Source organism: Pseudophryne corroboree, chromosome 9 (assembly GCF_028390025.1).
Source record: "Pseudophryne corroboree isolate aPseCor3 chromosome 9, aPseCor3.hap2, whole genome shotgun sequence".
NCBI classification, from domain to species: domain Eukaryota; kingdom Metazoa; phylum Chordata; class Amphibia; order Anura; family Myobatrachidae; genus Pseudophryne; species Pseudophryne corroboree.
The window spans coordinates 354,915,456-354,936,960 of record NC_086452.1 but is presented as its reverse complement, the minus strand read 5'-3'; the positions used below and the strand labels follow the sequence as shown (position 1 = coordinate 354,936,960).

At 46.0% G+C, this 21,505-nt stretch overlaps 1 protein-coding gene across 5 annotated transcripts in view; it reads right to left on the bottom strand.

Moving 5' to 3' along the window:
- SFMBT1 (Scm like with four mbt domains 1) overlaps nt 1–21,505 on the bottom strand; it is a 355,522-nt gene that overhangs the window by 124,008 nt on the left and 210,009 nt on the right. For all 5 annotated transcript variants that reach the window (XM_063940693.1, XM_063940695.1, XM_063940694.1 and 2 more), the window contains exon 2: nt 20,522–20,640. In XM_063940693.1, coding sequence (XP_063796763.1) covers nt 20,522–20,640 — 119 coding nt within the window. The remainder of the gene's footprint in view (nt 1–20,521; nt 20,641–21,505) is intronic.

Here is a 21,505-nt window from a genome sequence, read left to right as displayed (position 1 = left end):
GGCTGTTGTATATGGCCCTTAATTCCAGTATGTTGATGTGTAGATAAGCCTGCTGGCTTGACCACAGCCCCTGAAAATTTCTTCCTTGCGTGACTGCTCCCCATCCTCGGAGGCTCGCATCCATGGTCACCAGAACCCAGTCCTGAATGCCGAACCTGCGACCCTCTAGAAGGTGAGCACTCTGCAGCCACCACAGGACAGAGATCCTGGCCCTGGGGGACAGGCTTATTTTCTGATGTATTTGTAGATGGGACCCGGACCACTTGTCCAGAAGGTCCCACTGAAATGTCCTCGCATGAAACCTGCCGAATGGGATGGCCTCGTAGGCCACCACCATTTCCCCCAGAACTCGAGTGCATTGATGAACAGACACTCTTTTTGGTTTTAGCAGGTCTCTGACCATGTTCTGGAGGTCCTGGGCTTTTTCCATCAGGAGAAAAACCCTCTTCTGTTCCGTGTCCAGAATCATGCCTAGGAATGATAGTCGAGTCGTTGGAATCAATTGTGACTGTGGCAGATTTAGAATCCAACCGTGCTGTTGTAGCACTCTCAGGGAGAGCGACACGCTTTTCAGCAATTGATCTCTCGATCTCGCTTTTATCAGGAGGTCATCCAAGTACGGGATAATTGTGACTCCCTGCCTGCGCAGGAGCACCATCATCTCCGCCATCACCTTGGTGAAAATCCTTGGGGACGTGGAAAGCCCAAACGGCAACGTCTGAAACTGGTAATGACAGTCCTGTACAGCGAATCTCAGGTACTTCTGATGAGGAGGATATATTGGAACATGAAGGTATGCATCCTTTATGTCTAGCGACACAATAAAATCCCCCCTTCCAGACTGGAGATCACTGCCCGAAGCGATTCCATCTTGAATTTGAACTTTGTCAAGTACCGGTTTAGGGATTTTAGATTTAAAATCGGTCTGACCGAGCCATTCGGCTTCGGGACCACGAACAGTGTTGAATAGTACCCTTTGCCCTGTTGGACTAGGGGAACTTTGATAATCACATGCTGTTGACACAGCTTTTGAATTGCAGCTAAAACTACTGCCCTCTCTGGGGGAGAAGCTGGCAAGGCCGACTTGAAAAATCGGCGAGGGGGCACCTCTTCGAATTCCAGTTTGTAGCCTTGGGATACAATTTCCATCGCCCAAGGATCCACGTCTGACAGACCCCAGACCTGGCTGAAGAGTCGAAGACGTGCCCCCACCGGTGCGGACTCCCTCAGTGGAGCCCTAGCGTCATGCGGTGGATTTAGTAGAAGTCGGGGAGGACTTCTGTTCCTGGGAACTAGCCGAAGCAGGCGTTCTTTTCCCTCTACCCTTACCTCTGGCGAGGAAGGATGAGCCCCGACCTCTTCTGGACTTATGCGACCGAAAGGACTGCATCTGATATTGTGGAGTTTTCTTTTGCTGTGGGGGAACAAAAGGCAAAAAGGTAGATTTACCCGCGGTAGCTGTGGAAACCAGGTCCGTGAGACCTTGCCCAAACAAAACTTCACCCATGTAAGGTAAAACCTCCATCTGCTTCTTTGAGTCGGCATCACCCGTCCATTGGCGGGTCCACAGGGCTCGCCTAGCAGAAATCGCCATGGCGTTGGCTCTCGAACCTAGCAGCCCAACGTCTCTTTGAGCGTCTCTCATATATAAGACAGAGTCTTTAATGTGACCTAAGGTCAATAAAATGGTATCCCTATCTAGGGTATCAAAATCAGCTGACAAGGTATCTGTCCAAGCTGCAACCGCGCTACATACCCATGCCGATGCTATTGCCGGTCTGAGTAAAGCACCCGTATGCGTATAAATAGATTTTAAGGTAGCTTCCTGTCTGCGATCAGCAGTATCCTTGAGGGCTGCCGTGTCTGGAGACGGTAGCGCCACCTTCTTGGGCAAGCGCGTTAAAGCCTTGTCCACCCTGGGCGAGGATTCCCACCGTACCCTGTCCTGTGCATGGAAAGGATACGCCATAAGGATCCTCTTGGGAATCTGCAGTTTTTTGTCTGGAGTTTCCCAAGCTTTTTCAAATAACTCGTTAAGCTCATGAGATGGGGGAAAGGTTACCTCAGGTTTCTTTTCCTTATACATGTGCACCCTCGTGTCAGGGACAGAGGGGTCATCTGTGATATGCAAAACATCTTTTATTGCCATAATCATATACTGAATACTTTTGGCCACCCGTGGGTGTAACCTTGCATCATCGTAGTCGACACTGGAGTCAGAATCCATGTCGGTATCAGTGTCTGCTATTTGGGATAGAGAACGTTTTTGAGACCCTGAAGGGCCTTGTGACAAAGTCAAAGCCATGGATTGACTCCCTGCTTTTTCCCTGGACTCTGCTTTGTCCAACCTCTTATATAATAAGGTCACATTTGCATTCAAAACATTCCACATGTCCAACCAATCAGGTGTCAGCGTTGCCGACGGAGACACCACAATCATCTGCTCCACCTCCTCCTTAGATGAGCCTTCCGATTCAGACATGTCGACACACTCGTACCGACACCCCCCCACACACAGGGATATATTTATATGAGACAGTTTCCCAATAAGGCCCTTTGGAGAGACAGAGAGAGAGAGTATGCCAGCACACACCCAGCGCCAACTGACACTGGAAACAAATTCCCAGATAATATAGCGCTTTTATATATAATTATCTGTATAATACACTCACTGCGCCTTACAAATGCCCCCACCCCCCTCTTTTCTGTTCTGTGTCACCGTGTTCAGCAGGGGAGAGTCCGGGGAGCCAGCTTCTCTGCAGAGCTCTGTGGAGAAAATGGCGCTGGTTAGTGCTGTGGAATCAAGCTCCGCCCCCTCCAGCGGCGGGCTTCGGTCCCGCTCAATTTTGTAATACTGGCGGGGGATTTTTATATCTACTGCCTCCGCAGCCTATATATATGTATTTGCCAGTCCTAGAGGTTTATATTGCTGCCCAGGGCGCCCCCCCTGCGCCCTGCACCCATCAGTGCCTGCCGTGTGTGTTGTGTGTGGGAGCAATGGCGCGCAGCGTTACTGCTGCGCGCTTACCTCAGGGAAGCTCTGAAGTCTTCTGCCGCCTGTGAAGTCTTCTGTCTTCTTATACTCACCGGCTTCTGTCTTCCGGCTCTGTGAGGAGGACGGCAGCGCGGCTCTGGGACGAACGGCAAGGGGAGACCTGCGTTCCGACTCCCTCTGGAGCTAATGGTGTCCAGTAGCCTAAGAAGCAGAGCCTATCAGTTAAGTAGGTCTGTTTCTCTCTCCTCAGTCCCACGATGCAGGGAGCCTGTTGCCAGCAGTGCTCCCTGAAAATAAAAAAACCTAACAAAATTTTTTTTTCTTCAGAGAAACTCAGGAGAGCTCCCTGAAATGCACCCAGTCTCCTCTGGGCACAGGAACTAACTGAGGTCTGGAGGAGGGGCATAGAGGGAGGAGCCAGTGCACACCCATTCTAAAGTTCTTTATAGTGCCCATGTCTCCTGCGAAGCCCGTCTATACCTCATGGTCCTAACGGAGTCCCCAGCATCCTCTAGGACGTAAGAGAAAGGTTGACATGGAATTTTTGACTGTTTTTAATGTTGTTTTTCCGTAACATGACCAGGAACCCCAATTAGTGCACCACGTCCCCTTGCATGGCATGCTTCGCTCGCCATGGTGGGGGCAGGTTACTAGTCTCAATCGTTGTCCACGTGGATGGTAAAGTATGAAAAAGTTTTAATTTTTTTTTTTTTAAAGCCATGACGCCCTTTTCATGCGTCGACCTGCCCCGTGTCAACCATTTTAATGTCAATAGTCGACCTATTGACCTAAGTAGTATCGACCTACCATCCAGATACCGTTTATATGTGCAGAGTCCGTTTCCTTTGTTAAGACCAGGGTTATTCCCAGGTCAGAGCCAGATAACTCAGGGTGTGAAAGGGGGGGATCCAAGTTATCCGACTCGGATTATGTTTATGCTTTTTCATGAGTCATCTTTAGAAGCCTGTAAAACCCACGTTTAATGATTCACATTTGTTATGCAGGTCAGACACAGGTGTAGTGTGAAAGGCGAAAATTCAGGATTAACCTGGGTCCAACGTGCTGTTAGCAGCTGTAACAGGGGTTGAAACCATGTTCGTTAAGCCAGCTTGGACCCCGGATTTAGGTCTGAAAGGATATAACAAACTAGTTAAAAAAAATGCAGGACAACAGTCTTTAGGCTGTTTGGGATTAGACTTTGTTTATTTTGCAGCTGTTATCTCCATTGGTAAATCGGACTTCCAGGATATGGAATGCTGAAAATCACCTTAGGCTCATTGTCTGCAGACGAAATGACAATCAGTGCGCATCTGCACAGGAGCCATCCGGTGTCTAGAAAGTGGCAAGTTTCAATTAACCACAGCCAGAAGATGCCCTAGATGCAGGTAGATTGGTGTGCCAGGTAGCTAGGTTCAAAGGAAATGCCAAGTCCATACAACAGGCCGTAGGAAAAAGTAAACCAAATAAAGTTGTGAACAAGACAATTGTGCACTCAAAAAGCTGTCCAGTAGACTGGTTGGTGTAGCAGTGTCACCCGACACTCCAACATAAATACACAATAGAAATTTTACCAATGGGTATCAGTACTAATAATGTAAAGAAATGTCCCACAGAAAAGATCCCTTAGTGATGATATTACTTTTGTAGGTCAGGTCACTCTGTGGTCTCTGTTAGACATCTCAAAAGGTAAAAAGATTTGTACAGTTGAGAACTGGAGAAACGCAATAAAGCGTAACTCAGGGTCTCCTATCAGAGAAAGTAGTCTACACATTACAGCAAACAAGTGCGCATCAGAAGGAGACGGTTCCCCCCTATTTGGAATCGAATGATCCGAAACTTGTCTCCACCTTCAATAGAAATACTCCAAATAGTGTAACACTATTTATTCCAAGCAAACAAGTAAAAATGTATATACAAAACAGGACTGAATTGGACTCTCACCACATAATGATCTACTATGCAAAAGTAGACTTTAATGTAGTGGTATAGTAATGAGCCAGACGCCCCCATATAGCACCATCACCGGGTAGGTCGAGTCCCAAACCTCCCTGAATCGCCCTCCTTGCCAACATGTTTTGATACTGGAATAGTATCTTCCAGAATTCACTCATCGGTGATATTTCTATTGGGTAGGAAAAAATCCATCCTGCCTAGCTAGACACCTGGTGAGTCACTGGGGAAAGGAAGAAACATTATTGTAAACCATCCAAGGGTATAAATCGGGAGGATTTTATATAAATTTTCTACGCAGTCACACTGGGATCTGGACAGGATCACGCCTGATGTTCACTAGATCCAGACAGGATCCCAGAAGTCAAAATACATATGCTGGAATCCTGACACTGCTCAGAGTGCTGGTGTCGGCATCCCGACAAGGATCACAATCCTGGCACCGGAATCCCAAACAAGGATTTAACAGAGGGGGGGGGAGGGTTAGGGTTAGGCTATGGGGGAGGGGTGGGACGAGGTTAAGTTTAGCCTGCAGAAAGGGAGGGTTGTATAGTAATTGGACCCCCATAACCTCGTTGCCCCTGGGCTCCTACCACCCTTAATCCCTGCTTGTTGGGAATGTCCATACTTGCGTGTGGAAACAGACGGTGACAGCTTGGGAGCCAGACATACCGTCAATCTCTACTTCAAATACCCTACTCAGACACTACGATTCTACTTTGAAATATTTAAGGTGTTCCTGGTTGCAGGAAGTTCATATTAAAACTGTTAACAGAGTTTACATGTCCTAGGTCTCCAGGAGACACACGGTGCAGGAGGAGTCGGGTGATTGCCTTATATGTAAATGCCTGTAAACAACCTTTTTTCATAACTTCTGGCTATGTCCTAAAATATGTAATTCAATTTAATTCTATTTTGTATTTACAAGTTCAAACTAATCCCTTGGCACTTCTATGTGCTATTACTATTATTTTTTTGTCAGATTTAGGTCTAGTGGAAAATACTACTATCCCCTTACTAATTGTTATCAAAAAGAATGCTACTAAAAAAAAAAAAAAAAAAAAAGTTTCCCTATTTTTGGAAATGGTTAAATTAGCTCTCTTTCTCTTGCAGGGTCCACAGGGTATCCACAGGATACATTGGGATATGGTGGAGCAACAGTGGGTTTGCACCATACAGTAAAAGCTTTTCGGCCTCCCAGCATGCAACTGCTTGTCCATATATCCCGCCTCCTGGCTCAGGCAAATCAGTTTTTTGTTTGGTGCGGCAGGAGCCGGACCATGGTCAGAGGGCTTCTGTTTTTTTTAGCAGCCATAAGCTTTCTTATATTATTTCTCTTTCATCCACTAGGGGACACTGGAGTCCTATACAGTAGGGGTGTGAAGCGTGCAACCGGAGGTGTGGCACAATCTAAAATTAGCATTGTCTGCACAGCCGGCTCCTCCCCCTTCACATCCCTCCTCCCTCAGTTTTGAAAATTGTGCTGGAGGTACAGCACATGGAGCTCTGAGCTCCTGACTAAAAACTCTAAAAATCTGTAATAAGGGCTGCGTCAACCTAACAAAAGGGGGACAAGGCTACTTAATATGGGAGAGACAATGATCCCTATTGAAGGGATCTGCATCTCTCTACAGGAGATCCTCTAATCCAGGCACAGTGAGTACTGGTTATATGATAAAGGGCCCATGTTAGGTTTTTATTTATTTTTTCCCCCGGTCAAATAATCATTAGGTCACCACAGCGGCGCAGCGGTCACCAGCGAGCAGAGACTGAGCGGGGCTGGAAGAGCGCGCCGGGGGGGATATGACTAATCTCCCACACTAAACAGCCTCTGACAAGCGCCGCTAGTGATCCCGGAGTAGAGCCGGATCATGCAGCGCGTGTGGGGAGACACTAGCAAAGCGCCGCTACGGGACTTAATCAGAGCTGTCCCGGAGCGCGCGCGGCGGGGGGCAGAGACGCTGCAGTGAATTCCGCGCGGCTGGGGAGATCTCTCAGCCGTGTGAGAGACTGTCTGCTGCAGCCAACAGAACGCCTGCCTTAGTATTGCCACTGCATCATCAAGTGGAAGTGCGACAGTGGGGACTGGTCTGACACTGCGGAGGTTAGTGTTTCCTGATGCCGTTCTGCAGTGCACGTGTAACAAGCGTTACATTAGCAGCATTATATATATATTGGTAACATTACTTATAAGTTTACCTGGGCATAGAAAGGAAGTTCCCAAAATTCTTCAGTGACGGACATTTTAATTATTTCTAAGTGGCGCCATCCCTTCCCCCTCGTATAGGTACCAAGAGAGATGTTATAATGTCGCAATAGCTCCCTCTGCTGGGGAAAGTAGATATTGCGAAAAATACTGAGGATCTCCTGAACAAATACTTTTACTTTACATTTATATTTTCAAACGGACTTCTATTACAAAGATCCTGTAGAAAATACAAGGAAGCAGGCGGATACAACTTGGTCGGCTCGTGTTTTTAATTATTATTTATTTAATTTTATTTTTTAATTTATTTCTTCTTGTCCTATTCCTTTTGCAATACAAGAGAGGGAAGAGTAATTCCAGCCGGATCCGATACCCTTGCTTCCGTCATCTACCGCAGTCTTTCTTTTCCTAGTTTAAAGGGGAAAGCACTGCGTAGTACCCTGGTAGGGGGTTTAAACAACCAAAACTTGTTATGCTTGTACGAAAGGTAACAAAACGAGCACGCGTGTTGGCAGCTCCGGGGTGTGCGACTCCAGACAAGGACGCTACACCTGGGAGCAGTGCTCCGTCTAGGTCATAGGTGAAAGACCTTGCAGATAAAATCTCCAAGGAGATGGCGGAATCACGCAAGCACCAATCACAATGGGCTGCGGGGCTCCCAAGAACGATGAAAGAATTTCTCATCAGATTAACACCGCCCGCACAAGCAGAAACAAATGTGCGCAAGGTAGTTAAAAGACCTCTTCCTATTGTACCAGAAGGATGATTGAATCTAACCTAGACGCCGATTCTCCAGAAGAGGACACGGCAATCGCGGATATTGATTCCTTACTTTGACGTGGTAGAAGAGATCCTAAACTTTAAAGTGGAAAAAGTTAAGGAGCTAGAAGATTTCGAATTAATCAAATAAAAAAAAAAAAAAACACAAACAAAAACAAACAAACAAACAAACGCATTCAGCGGTGTTTCCCATTCCTACATCTCTCCAATCTCAGAGGCTTGAAAGCAACCTGATAAACGCTTTAAATTTCCAAAGCGGTTTCAGGTAACTTACCCTTTACCTAACGGTGTAATGGATACGGGGGAGACTCCACCAGTAGTGGATGCTTCCCTAGGAGGGTTGTCAAGGAAGACAATCTTACCAATACCTAATATCACGGCTTTCAAAAAAAAAAAAAAAAAATGCTTCCGATTGTAAGTTGAGACAGCTTTAAAGTGAATTTTTCGTAGCAGCAGAGGAGGCACGGAGACCTACGATCATCTGTGCTTGGGTTAACAAGGCCATGGGAGCATGGTCTGGACGTATTGTACAGGCTATTGAAGAGGAAAATAGCTTGGCAGATATTACCCAACTGGCGGAACATATTCCAGAATCCGCTTCATACCTGTGTCAAGCCTCAAAGGATATTAGCAGGATAGCATTGCGCATCTCTGCATCGGCCATATCGGCTAGACGGATTTTATGACTACGAGAATGGCAAGGAGACTCCGACACCAAGAAGGCGGTAGAACCCATCCCCTTTGGGGGTGAAATGCTTTTCGGTCCAGAGTTGGACAAGTGGATTTCGCAAGCTGCAGCAGGGAAGACCACCTTTCTACCTACTCCTTATACGAGAACCACTCCACAGGTTAGGAGAGGTTATTCGGGACCAATGTCTAATTCATTTAGATCACAGTCCTTTCGAGTCTAAGGAAGAGGTTTCGGTACACAAGCACATGGAGGCAGAGGTAGAGGCCGCTCACAGTCAAATACCAGAAAGCAGGATAAACCTGCTGACAAGACCGTGGCATGACGGCCTCCCATCTCTTCTGGGGTCCCCCTTAATGGGCGCGCGTCTGGAAGGGTTTCGGGACATCTGGGCCAAGACCTCACCAGAACTTTGGATAATTTCCCGGGGTACAAACTGGATTTTCAACAGAGGCCTCAGTCAGTTTCTTTACAACAGGATTGCCTCGGTGCCCTCAGAAAGAAGGCACTACTAACAGCACTTCAGAAATTGCTATGGTCAGAGGTCATTATCCCAGTTCCCGCCTCGCAGAGGAAGTCTTTTCTATTCCACTCTTTTTGTCGTGCCAAAGCCAGACGGGACGGTCGGACCGATACTCAATTTCAAAGTTTTAAACCAGTTTCTAAGGAGCTGCAAATTCAGGATGAAAACAATCCAGTTGGTCATTGAAGGCTTAGAACGAGACGAATTCATGGTATCCATGGACATAAAGGATGCATATCTGCATATCTCACTCTGGACTCCTCACCAGGCTTACTTAAGTTTCGCACTGGTGACGGATCACTACCAATTCTGGGCCTTGCCGTTCGACCTATCATCAGCCCCAAGAATCTTTACGAAGATCATGGCAATCATGGTTGCAGGATTGAGACTGTTGGGGGTCACGATTATACCTTATCTAGACTATCTACTGGTCACAAGGTCCAGGACCTACAGAGAGTAGTGGCTCAGGTACTGAGGACACAAATGGTTTCTCTAAACCTCTGTGTGCAATTTCTCGGGCAGATGGTGGCGTCGTTCGAAGCTCTCCAGTACGGCAGACTTCGTTCTCGTCCATTCCAGATGAACCTCATTGCTCAAGGAGCGGTTTCGCATTGGCTTCTGCATCGAAGAATCCGATTTACACCGCGTATGCGAACCTCCTTAATTTGGTGGTCGTTGCACAGGAATCTCGCAGCAGGCAAGAGATTCGGCATTTGGGATTGGAGGATCCTAACAACGGACGCCAGCCTCAGAAGTTGGGGTGCCATCTTAGAGGAACATCAGTTTCAAGGCAGATGGACGTTACTGGAAAACAGCCTACCCATAAACATTCTCTAACTCAGAACAGTTTACACGGCGCTTCTCTTAGCCGAAGACCTCGTCATGGGTCAACACTTAAGGATACAGTCGGACAATGTCACGTCGACGGCTTACATAGACCGTCAAGGAGGAACAATGAGCAGGAGGGTGTTAAAGGAAGCCACAAGTATCTTATTGTAGGCAGAGAGGCAGAACATCATCCTCTCGGCAGTGTTCATTCCAGGTGTGGAGAACTGGGAAGCAGAGTATCTCAGTCGCCAGGCCATGCATCCGGGAGAGTGGTGATTACATCAACGGATTTTAGACATGGTGGTGAGGAGATGAGGTCTACCTCAAGTAGACCTAATGGCGTCGCGACAAAACCATCAGCTGCCCAAATCATTGTCCAGGACAAGAGATACAGCAGCAGAAGGAGTGGACGCATTAACACGTCTCTGATGTTACAGGGAGGGTTTACATTTTCCACCTTTCCTACTCATACCCAGGGTTCTGAAACGGGTGAAACGAGAACGAGTGTGGGCAATTCGGATTGCACCAAATGGACCCCGCAGTGAGTGGGTACTCCGACCCGCGGGGGTTACTAGCGGCAGATCCTTGGCAGTTGCCTCAGAGTGAGGACCTGCTGTCTCGGAGACCATTCCCACACCCAGACCTAAACAGGCTGCGTTTAACGGCGTGGCTATTGAAACCCGGATCTTACGGAACGGAGGGATACCTGGAACGGCCATTCCTACGATGCTTGCCACTAGGAAGCAGGTCACAGCCATGCACTGCTACAGGATTTGGAAGACGTACATGGAAGGGTGTCAGGAACGTGGGTGGAGTTCACAGAACTTCCACGTATCCAGACTTCTCCTTTTCCTTCAGGCAGGGCTAGATGTAGGACTGAAGCTGGGCTCTCTGAAGGTTCAAATTTCGGCTCTCTCCATCCTGTTTCAACAGCGGTTTGTATCCTTGCAGGAGATTCAAACCTTTTTACAGGGGGTTCTGAGGAGACCACCCCCTTTTTGTTCTCCCACTGCGCCGGGGGACTTACATTTGGTGTTGGTATTTTTGAGATCACCAACTTTTGAGCCGTTAGCAAGAACAGGCCTGACATATCTCTCTTAGAAGGTCTCACGGTTGCTTGCCTTGGCTTCGGCCAGGAGGGTTTCTCAGTTGGGAGCCTTTTCGTATAAGAGTCCCTTTTTAATTTTTCATGGGGGTAGGGCAGAACTCCATCCAAGGGCAGATTTCCTACCTACGGTTGCTTCAGGGTTTCATGTAAACCAGCCAATTGTGGTCCCATCTTTCCAGGGTCTCACAGATGGGGAGGTGTCCTTGGATGTTGTCCGAGCCTTACGGGAATACGTACAAGTTACGTCGTCCTTCAGAAGGTCGGACCATTTGTTTGTTCTCTATGATGGGCCTAAGAAGGTTTGGCCAGCATCTAAGCAGTCTATGTCTAGCTGGATTAGACTTACCATTCGGCAAGCTTATATTTCCTGTGGCAAACAGGTTCCGGTTCAGACGGGTGCTCATACCACCCGATCAGTGGGTGCTCCATAGGTGGCTGCCAGCGGTACTTCCACTACTCAACTTTGCAGAGCGGCGACGTGGTCCTTAGCCCACATGTTCGTGAAATTTTACAAGTTTGATACTTTTGCGTCCGGAGAATCTAAGTTCGGACGTTTAGTTTTGCAGGCCACCGACAGCACTCCCTCCCTGGGGGATAACTTTGGGACGTCCCCTACTGTATAGGACTCCAGTGTCCCCTAGTGGATGAAAGAGAAAAGAGGATTTTGGTACTTACCGATAAATCCATTTCTCTGAATCCTCTAGGGGACACTGGACGCCCGCCTCGGTGCGGTCAACCTGCTGTGTTCAAAGTTCTTGTTCAAACAGTTCGTACAAACAGCATTAGTTATTCGGTTAAGAGTTATTGGTTGCTGTTTGATATGTTGTACGGTTCGGTTCCTCGCCATGTGCTATAGTATCATGTCCTATTCTCTCAGTCAAATTTTCAAAACTGAGGGAGGAGGGATGTGGAGGAGGAGGAGGCACGGCTGTGCAGACAATGCTAATTTTAGATTGTGCCACACCTCCGGTTGCAAGCTTCACACCCCTACTGTATAGGACTCCAGTGTCCCCTAGAGGATTCAGAGAAATGGATTTATCGGTAAGTACCAAAATCCTCTTTTTTATAGTCTTACTATTTTTTCACGAGTGATCTTTCTAAAAAACGTCTTATACATAACATAGTAACATAGTTAATGAGGTTGAAAAGAGACAAAATGCTCATTGGGTTCAAACTGTATTCTGCATTAAGAAGTGCAAATTATAATGCACCAGCTGAAGTAATGGTTTCGTATCAATTATCAAGTATATTTGTATCACTCCCATATACTTCATGTCAATATATTAAATGCTATAGCCTTGCATACTTTTTTCAGCTAGAAAACTGTCCAATCCGTTTTTAAATGCATTTGCAGAATCCACCATTATTACTTTCTCCGGCAGGGTGTTCCAAATCCTTATTGCCCTTACAGTGAAGAACCCTTTCCTACGTTTTATACAGAATTTTCTCTCCTCTAGCCGATACTTACCTACTTTACATTTCTCTCCGGGAGAAGCCCGGAGAGGAGACGCAGCAGAAGACTTCGGTGCCAGGTTCTGACATCATCAAGCCCCGCACCCACATCGGGAAACGCAGCGATTCGCGGGTCCACAGGAAGGGGGCAGGGCTAAAATGACGCGATTTGCATCATTTTAACCCCTTCCCCACCCCACGGACTCGCAAATATGGGAGATTATCTCCATCCTGCCCGCATCACTAGGGTACGAGCAGGAGGCAGGAGACCTGCCTACTCTTCCGGGGTAGCGGGGGGCTACCCCAAAAAACGGGAGCCTCCCGCAGTTTCCGGGAGAGTAGGCAAGTATGCTCTAGCCTCAGTGAAGCTTTAAAAAGAGTCACTCCAACAACTCCTCACCGGGTCGCGACAACGCTTACCCACGAGTACAGTGCTGTTTCGGCGGGCGTCTGTGTCGGAAATACTAGCAGGTCCAGCAGACGATACCAGGCTGTGGCCGGAGCACGGGGAGAAGGTAAGGCATCGGTTCCGCTTAGAGGTGCAACGTGGACACAGCCGCACTGTGGGGTGATATGAGGCCGCGATTCCTCGAGTTGATGTCAGCAGTGGAGAATCAGACGCTCCCCTGGTCGCCCTTCCCCCCGGTTCATGACCAGTTTTCTCCGAGTCTCCCGCCATTAACTGTTTTCCCGCTTCCATCTGAGATGCGTGTACTAAGGGGACCCAGTCGCAGAACAGGCGGCTGTCTGACTGGTGCGTCAGTGTTCACTATAGGTTCACGGAGCGATTGTGTACACTAGTAGTGTCTGGATCCACTCAGCGTTTGCAAAAGTATTGCTCGGTCATGGAAGCGGGGTGAGTTTCCCTGTATCCCACTCTACTAAGCCGGGTAATACAGCACTAAGGGGGTAATTCAGAGTTGATTGCAGCAGCAAATTTGTTAGCAGTTGGGCAAAACCATGTGCACTGCAGATGTGTCAGATATAACATTTGCAGAGAGAGTTAGATTTGGGTGGGTTATTTTGTTTCTGTGCAGGGTAAATACTGACTGCTTTATTTTTACACTGCAATTTAGATTTCAGTTTGAACACACCCCACCCAAATCTAACTCTCTCTGCACATGTTATATCTGCCCCCCTGCAGTGCACATGCTGGGTTTGCCCAACTGCTAACAAATTTGCTGCTGCGATCAACTCTGAATTAGGTCCTAAGTCTCTATCTACCTTGGAGTACGAATAGTTAGCTAAAGTGCCTGATGCATACGAGTCTGATAACTATCGCTGTGGTTTTCTTTTGCTGTGCAACTGAATACATTTGAAACTCCTATATAAGGTAATGCAGTAATATGTTTCTCCTACATGCTTGAAATGTATTTGTAGTTGATTATGTGGTCATATTGCTTATTATGCTAATGTATAACCTGTGACTGATTGCTAGTGTGATTGCTGACTTTACTATAAAATTCCGTCAGTTTTTCTGTGTATTCCGATCCTCAATGCTGGTGTAAAGCAGGTTAGGGTCGGATTGTATGTCACTTTAACAAATGTTAAGTGATTACAGTCACAAATTGTGTAACAACACTGTAAAGGTGTGTGATTTATTTATCATGTCTAAGAGAGGCAAGGGTGAGGAATATACACTTTCCACATAATAATGTGCAAAATGGTTTAGGTGTCCAAAGCCTTTTAAGTTACCAGGGCAGGCACAGGCTCTAGTTGAACCTTCATGGGCTACTTTGCACAGACATTATCCAATGTAGCTGAGCAGATACTGCCAGCCCCTATACCAGCAATAGGTTATCCTATTAACCCTTACATGCAATCTTAATTCTGAGGTTAACCACCTAGGGAATGGCAGCATCTTAATAAAGGCAGGCTGAAAGGCCGGTGGTAAGTAAATCACATAGACATGATACAACATCTTCACAGTCTACACATGTTTAGCTGAGGACTCATTGCACTTCGGAAGGTCAGCTCAGTGGACATACCTGAGCTAATTAGTGCTATGTAAGCCATTCTATCCTCAGAAGCAGCACAGCCTATGTTAGAAACTAAGGCGGCTGTGTTTAAACGTCCCAAAACAGCTGATGTATGTTGGGTTACGACCAGTAGGAAGTTAGAATTCCAGGAAATGGAATTCCAATTATCCTCGTCCAGTTGGGGACTGTTTAAAAAAAAAAGAAGGGTGGCTCCCAAAGCAGATTCGCAGATCTTAGAATGGTGCGAAAATCTACAAAACTCAATGGTTTTCTAAAGACCATTTTTTCTTTTTGTCTGGGACAATCATTAGACCAGCCTTGGCTTTAGTTCAGATAGCGATAAGCAATGGCAGCCTGGGCTGATGCATTGAAAGGGGATTTTTCAATGGCATCTAGAAAGCAAAAATTCCATAATGCATATCAAACAGGCAGCGATAAGTGGACCTGGATATGGGTACTATTGCCTCTCAGACAGCAGCTGCAGCAGCAGCTCAAAGAACGGATTGGCTATGTACATTGTAAGCGAACTCAGAATCCAGGAATGTTCTGGAATCTTATCTTGTTACTGGAAATATTCTTTTGGTAAAGTATTAACAGTATTTGAAATCAGATCAAGCCTAGTTTCCAGCTTTCCGGTACTTTCGGAATCAAGGAAAAGCAAAAGGAAAGGGTAAAAGGCAAATAGTCCTAATCCAACAAGTCTGGTAGGACTAAAAGGTATTGGGCTACTAGAGGACCAGTTTTCGAATCTGAAGAAAAGCCATCAGCCTGATGCTGAGGGCTTCCACATAGGGCGACCCAGTGTGGGAGGCTGATTTCTTCAGAGCTGGCAGCAGTCTACTACAGATGTCTGGGTGCAAAAAGCGGTATCTCACGGTATGATCTACAGCCACACCACACTGGACATGCCCAATCTTATCTGATCTTGGAAGCTAAGCAGTGTTGGTCCTGGTTAGTACTTGGTTGGTTATACCAAGTGCTGTAGGTTTTTTCAGAAACACCCTCCTTAAAATTGTACCAGCCCGGCTTCAGTGGAAACGAAGATGAGGGCTTTGCAAGAGGCAGTTCAGGTGCTTCAGTCAGGAGTGATAATCAGTTCCTCCTGCACAATGAGGACAAGGTTTGATTCCAACCTGGTTCTAGTCCAGAAGCCAAATGGGTCATTCTGGCCCATACTCAATATCAAAGCACTGAACAAGTACTTTTGGGTGTCTCAAATTTCATATGGAGACTTTACGTTCCATTATTTCTGCCATAGAGCATGAGAATTTAGGGAATTCCGGAATATTAAGGATGCCTATTCACATGTTCCTTTAGCACTGTTCCATCAGCGCTATGTTAGATTGCTATCCTCCAGCCTTTATTTCAGGCCCTACCATTTGGGCTGACCACAGCTCTCAGACTATTCACCAAAAATATGGTAGTGATGGCGTCTTATCTCTGTTAGCAGGAGATAAGTATTTTATAAAAACCCATACCTCGACGACTTAATAAATCCTGGCACAGTCTCAGGAATTGTTCACTGTCATAGAGATTATGGTTGGCTCATAAATTGGGCAAAGTCGTTCTGGTTCCGTCACACTGAATAACTTATTTGGGGGCTGTGTTGGAGTTGGGTATTCAGAGAGTAATTTACCTCTGAGCAAAATATCCAAAATTCACTTAAGGATTCCGGTGTTGCTACACAGGCATCCATTTTTATGCAGTAATGTGTGTGATGGGTTTGATGGTGTAGACAATGGACATGATGGAGTATACTTACTTCCATTAGATACATCTGCACTGTCTGATCATTTCCTAGTAGAAAGGTTTTTCATCAGACAATAAAAGTGCAGATTATGGTCTTCCTCTGGAATTTAGGAGGTCAATAGCTTGATAGTTATTGGACATTCTATCCTGGGGTCAAAGGAAGGCTGCTTTGGATATCAGATGGCAACTCTGACAATGGATCCCAGCCTGTGGGGCTGGGAGAAGTGTCAGGAAGGAGTTGCTTCCAGGGGCAGTGGACCAAGGAAGAAATGTTGCCTGGCAATAAATATATCGGAACCTTGGGCCATATATATGGCATTTATTCAGACAAAGAATATCCTTCTGATGAATCCAGATCGAATCTGCTCGGACATGCAATGTCCTCAACCATCAGGGAGGATCTCGCAGCCAGAACATAATGAAGAAGGTAAGTCACACTTTAAGGTGTACAGAACTTCGTTAGCCAGCCTTGTCTGCAGTACTCATTCCAGCAGTCCTAAACTGGGAAGCAGATTTTCTCAGTCAACTCACTTTTCAGGTAAACGTATGGACTTACACCCCTAGATTTTAAAAATTCTGATAGATAATGGGTGTTACCGGAGATACATCTCATGCCGTCCTGTCAGAACGCATACGGGTCAAGAACAAATCCCAGAGAGATCTTGTGGATGACTTGTCAACTTTCTTCTGGTTCATGTGTTCCCACCTATCGCCTTGTGATACAGGGTGATACAAAAGGTAAGACAAGGTAAGGGTACTAATAGCTCCAGAAGACATTGATACACAGATCTGCAGAGGATGTCGATGGATGCTCCATTCCTACTCCTTCAACGGCCAGATCTACTGTCTCAGGGTCTTGGTTATCACAAACACCTGGATGCACTGTCTTTGACGAAATTACTCTCGAGACCTCCATCCTGAAGGCAAGAGGACTCTCACAACAGGAAATTATGCTCAGAGCAAGGAAAATTTCCTCAGCTCGCATTTATCACCAAATATGGCAAACCTATATTCAATGGTGTAGGGATCAAAAATTTGACCCTTGGTTTTTCAGAGTTTCCAGAATCTTAGCAGTCCTTCGGGCAGGAATGCATAAAGGTAACTTCCTTAAGAGTACAAGTGTCAGCATTGACTGTATGGTTCCAAAAAGAAAATTGTTAACCTACAGGACATGTACACTTTTTTCCAAGGAATGCGACACATTCAACCTCCTTTTGTTTTTCCTACAGTGCCTTGGGATTTAGGTTAGTCCTAAAGGCCCTTTAGGTTGTCCCATTTGAACAACTTGAAAGATTGGATCTTAAATGGTTGACAGCTAAAGTTCTCTTTCTACTGACTTTTTGCTTCAGTTAGAAGAATTTCAGATTTAGGGGCATTGTTATGCCATACTCCATTTATGATTTTTTTTACCCAGATAGAGCAGTTCTTCGAACCAAATCTATGTATCTTCCTAAGGTGGTTTTTAAATTCCATCTTAATGAAGAAAATGTAGTCTCAGTCTTCCAGGGGCCGGACTTGGTTGCGGGAGATGCAGCGTTGGACGTAGTTTGTGCCTTAAGGATTTACGTGGATCATACCAGTGCCATCAGAAAGACAGATACTCTCTTCATTCTCTATGAATTTCACAAGAGGGGATGGCCTGTGGATAAGCAGACACTGGTTAAGTGGCTTCGGATGAAAATTTTAGAAGCAGATTCTCAAGCTGATCTCCCTGTTTCCGGATTAATGTCTCTGCTCATTCTACTTGTAAGGTAGGTCATTATGGACAGCACAATGTGTTGTTTCAGCAGAATAGATATGTTAGGTAGACACATGTTCTCCATTTACACATGCATTAGACATTATGCCTTGGTATCTTTGCCTCTCAGGATGCTGAATTCGGGCGAAAGATTCTACTGTCTATTCAGGAGCGTCCCCACCACTAAATTGCTTTGGGACATCCCAATGTATCCTGTGTATACCCTGTGGACCCTGCAGGAGAAATATAAGTTATGGTAAGAACTTACCATTGATAAGAGTATTTATCCTAAGTCCACAGGATTCACAGGGATCCCACCCTGACGAACCTGATTTGAGGATCCTTTTACTCAATAACCTTTTCCATCTTGTACGGAAGGGTGTGCATGTGTGTTCTTCTCGCCTGATTAGGGCTCTACATCAGGGGTGTCCAAACTTTTTGCAAAGAGGGCCAGATTTGGCGAGGTGAAAATGTGTGGGGGCCGACCATTCAGCCTGACATTCTTTGAACCATTAATCACCTCAGAAGACTAAACAAATAACTTGTCTATCTTACTCTAATATGAAGGGTGATACGGAGATCTCGACTACAGTAAATAGGTCAGGTCTGGCTCAACGACAGTGGTTTTGATGCGCAAGATGTCACGCAGGCGAGAGTCACTTAGTCTTGTCCTCACGCAGTTTTTGTTGTGGTTCATAACCGAGAATGTCTTCTCGAACAAGAATGTCGAGCCACACAAGCTCAGCACTTCCTTAGCAAATTTTCGAGTCCCCTGGAACCTGCCTTTATCCAGCTGGTGGTAAAAGTTGACAAGAGGGAGCTGTTGGTACCGACTGCGATACTCGGCGTCACACTGCAGCTCAGTGAGCTCCAACTGCAGGTGGTCTGGAGCATTATCAGGAACCACGGAGAAAGGAGAGGAAAAAAGTGTGATCTCCTTTACAATACCTGCAAAATCCTGAAAGTGCTGTTGAAACTCCTCAGCCATTTGCCGACAATCCACTGCAGAAGCAGGGGTCCAGCAGAGCGAGGACGTCTAGAGGAGGATACCGCTAGCCAATTCACGTCACGCTGGGTCTCTCCGTGTGGTACGGGATTCCCGCGGACGGGGCGCGCTGTGCTACAGATCCCAGCCTAAGGTGGAGGGGAAGGCCGCAGCCCGCAGAAGCAAATTTATACACTCCTCGGCTCCGCTGCTCAGTCCCCTCCAGTCTCCTCAATATCGGATGAGCAGTAGAGTGGGCTTAGCAGGGAGAAGATGTCTGCTTTAGCTGTTTATGGGTCCTTGTAGGAGCTCAGCAGAGACAGACGCCAGGCCACACCCCTAAAATAGCTTTCACAGAGGCTGCCGGCCGGTGGAAATTTGAGCACGGGCCACAATTGGCCCCCTGGCTGGACTTTGGACATGTGTCAACAAAGGGAGAAAAAAGGAAGGCTCTTGTGTGGGCGCACTCTTAAATAGTTGAAATAAATCACTTTACTTCAACTATTTAAGAGTGCGCCCACACAAGAGCCTTCCTTTTTTCTCCCTTTGTTGACACATGTTCCTTCTGGCTCTGGGCGCACCACCATACTGGACAGAGATTTGATAATTTATGAAAATATATCTTAATTGTCCGAATTCTGGTTTGTTCATCATTTGCTATTTCATTTACATTGAGACCAGTGCCGGGTCGCCCCTGTTCTTTTCTCTGGACTTTGGACATGACTGCTCTACATGATGCTCCTGCCTTGAGCTTTGTTAAACAACTGATTTGCCTGAGCCAGGAGGCGGGGATATATGGACGGGCCCGTTGCATGCTGGGAGGCCAAAAAGCTTTGACCGTTTGGTGCAAATCTGCTGTCGTTCCACCATATCCCAATGTATCCTGTGTAACCCGTGGACTTAGGAGAAATTACTGTTATCAACGGTAAGTTCTTACCATAACGTATATTTTTGTTAAACTTTATATTATGCTAGACCGTGTGCTTTTCCAGCTCTTCAGACTGGAGTCCAGACCCGTAACTAGATATTTTCCAATGCGTTGAATCACATCATTGTAGCCATGTCCCCTGCTGTACAATGCCGGCATTCTCGGCATTGTACAGTGGGGAGGCTATGATGATGCAAACGAGCAGCCACACCCCCACCCACAGCCTTTTTCCCTGTCTCACATCTCTCTCCACCCCCTATGACAAGCCCCCCCCGCATTGCACACCACCATGCTGACCTGGGGCTGCTATAAAGTTGGCAACTATAACCTATCTAGAATGGAGCAATCACAGAGTATAAAAGTAACAAATTATCATTATATGATAAAAACAATACTTATATTGAAAAAGGTAAAAAAAAGAAAAATTAAAAAATTAAAATCACTGGAGCAATACAGTAAGTGCATAGGTCTAGAACACAATCAGTTTTGCAGATACGGTATAGTTACTTAAGCAATGACAATTTCACAATTATACAAGATAAGTGGCACACATTGAGAGATAATACATTTCAGAAATGTTACGTTAAATGGCATAGTGGCTTCTTATGGTACCTTCTTTGTTTTCTCCCTTGACACTCATATTAGTAGGAGGACAGCCAGTGGTTACAGTGTGACTTGTGAGCTGTGTTTTTGACACCAGTCCAGCAGTGGGGGTTCCCATTCCCTGAACACTAAAGCACAAACATCAAACTTTATTAATTTGTAAACTTGATATAAAAAAAAAACCAAACACAAAACATTATTAAGCAATCCTACACACCACATTAAATTCTACTTAATGCTGCAGTAGTAACACATTCATCGACATTTGCACCCCTGTTACAGCTCCAGAGTATGTTTTTGTGATCAAGGCGCAGGAGGAGCTCACCATTTGTTGATGATGCTCCAGCTCTCCTAGGCATCTTTGGCAGTGAAATGGTTAATTTTGAAAAAGGAAACTGTACCTACGGTAGAACTATATTACAGATTATATTGCCCAAGGACTCTGAACAAGCACAGCATAAATGAATGTGCGATTGCGTGTGCACCCCATTAGCCAAGTCAGAATGCACTGTTTGCACCTGGAAGCCAAGTACAAAAAAAACCAAACCCTATCCTCTTAATCATACATTTTCCCACAGTGCACACAGAGCTGACTAGACTGAAGCTCCTACAATCATGAGAGGTTTTAGTAAAGTCAGCAACTTATTTCCCCAGTATACTGCAATTTGTGCGGAAACAGTTAAATAAAATGTTTCAGCTCAATTACAAAGGACTTTCACTTTCATTTCCACATATGCTTATTGCCCTCACTTTCAGACACACTGCGTAGAAAACATACTTTTTAATATGCAAACATACAAAACCAAACAATATAGGTAATGGGAAAGTCTACATTGGGGAAGCGGTTAAAATACAGCTAGTCGGGATCCTGACAGTCACAATGCTGCTGCCGGAATCTCGAATAGCGGTGAAATGCTGCCATCAGAATACCCGCACAACAGTCTATTCTCCCTCTGTGAATGTCCATGACACCCATAGAGGAAGAATAGAACA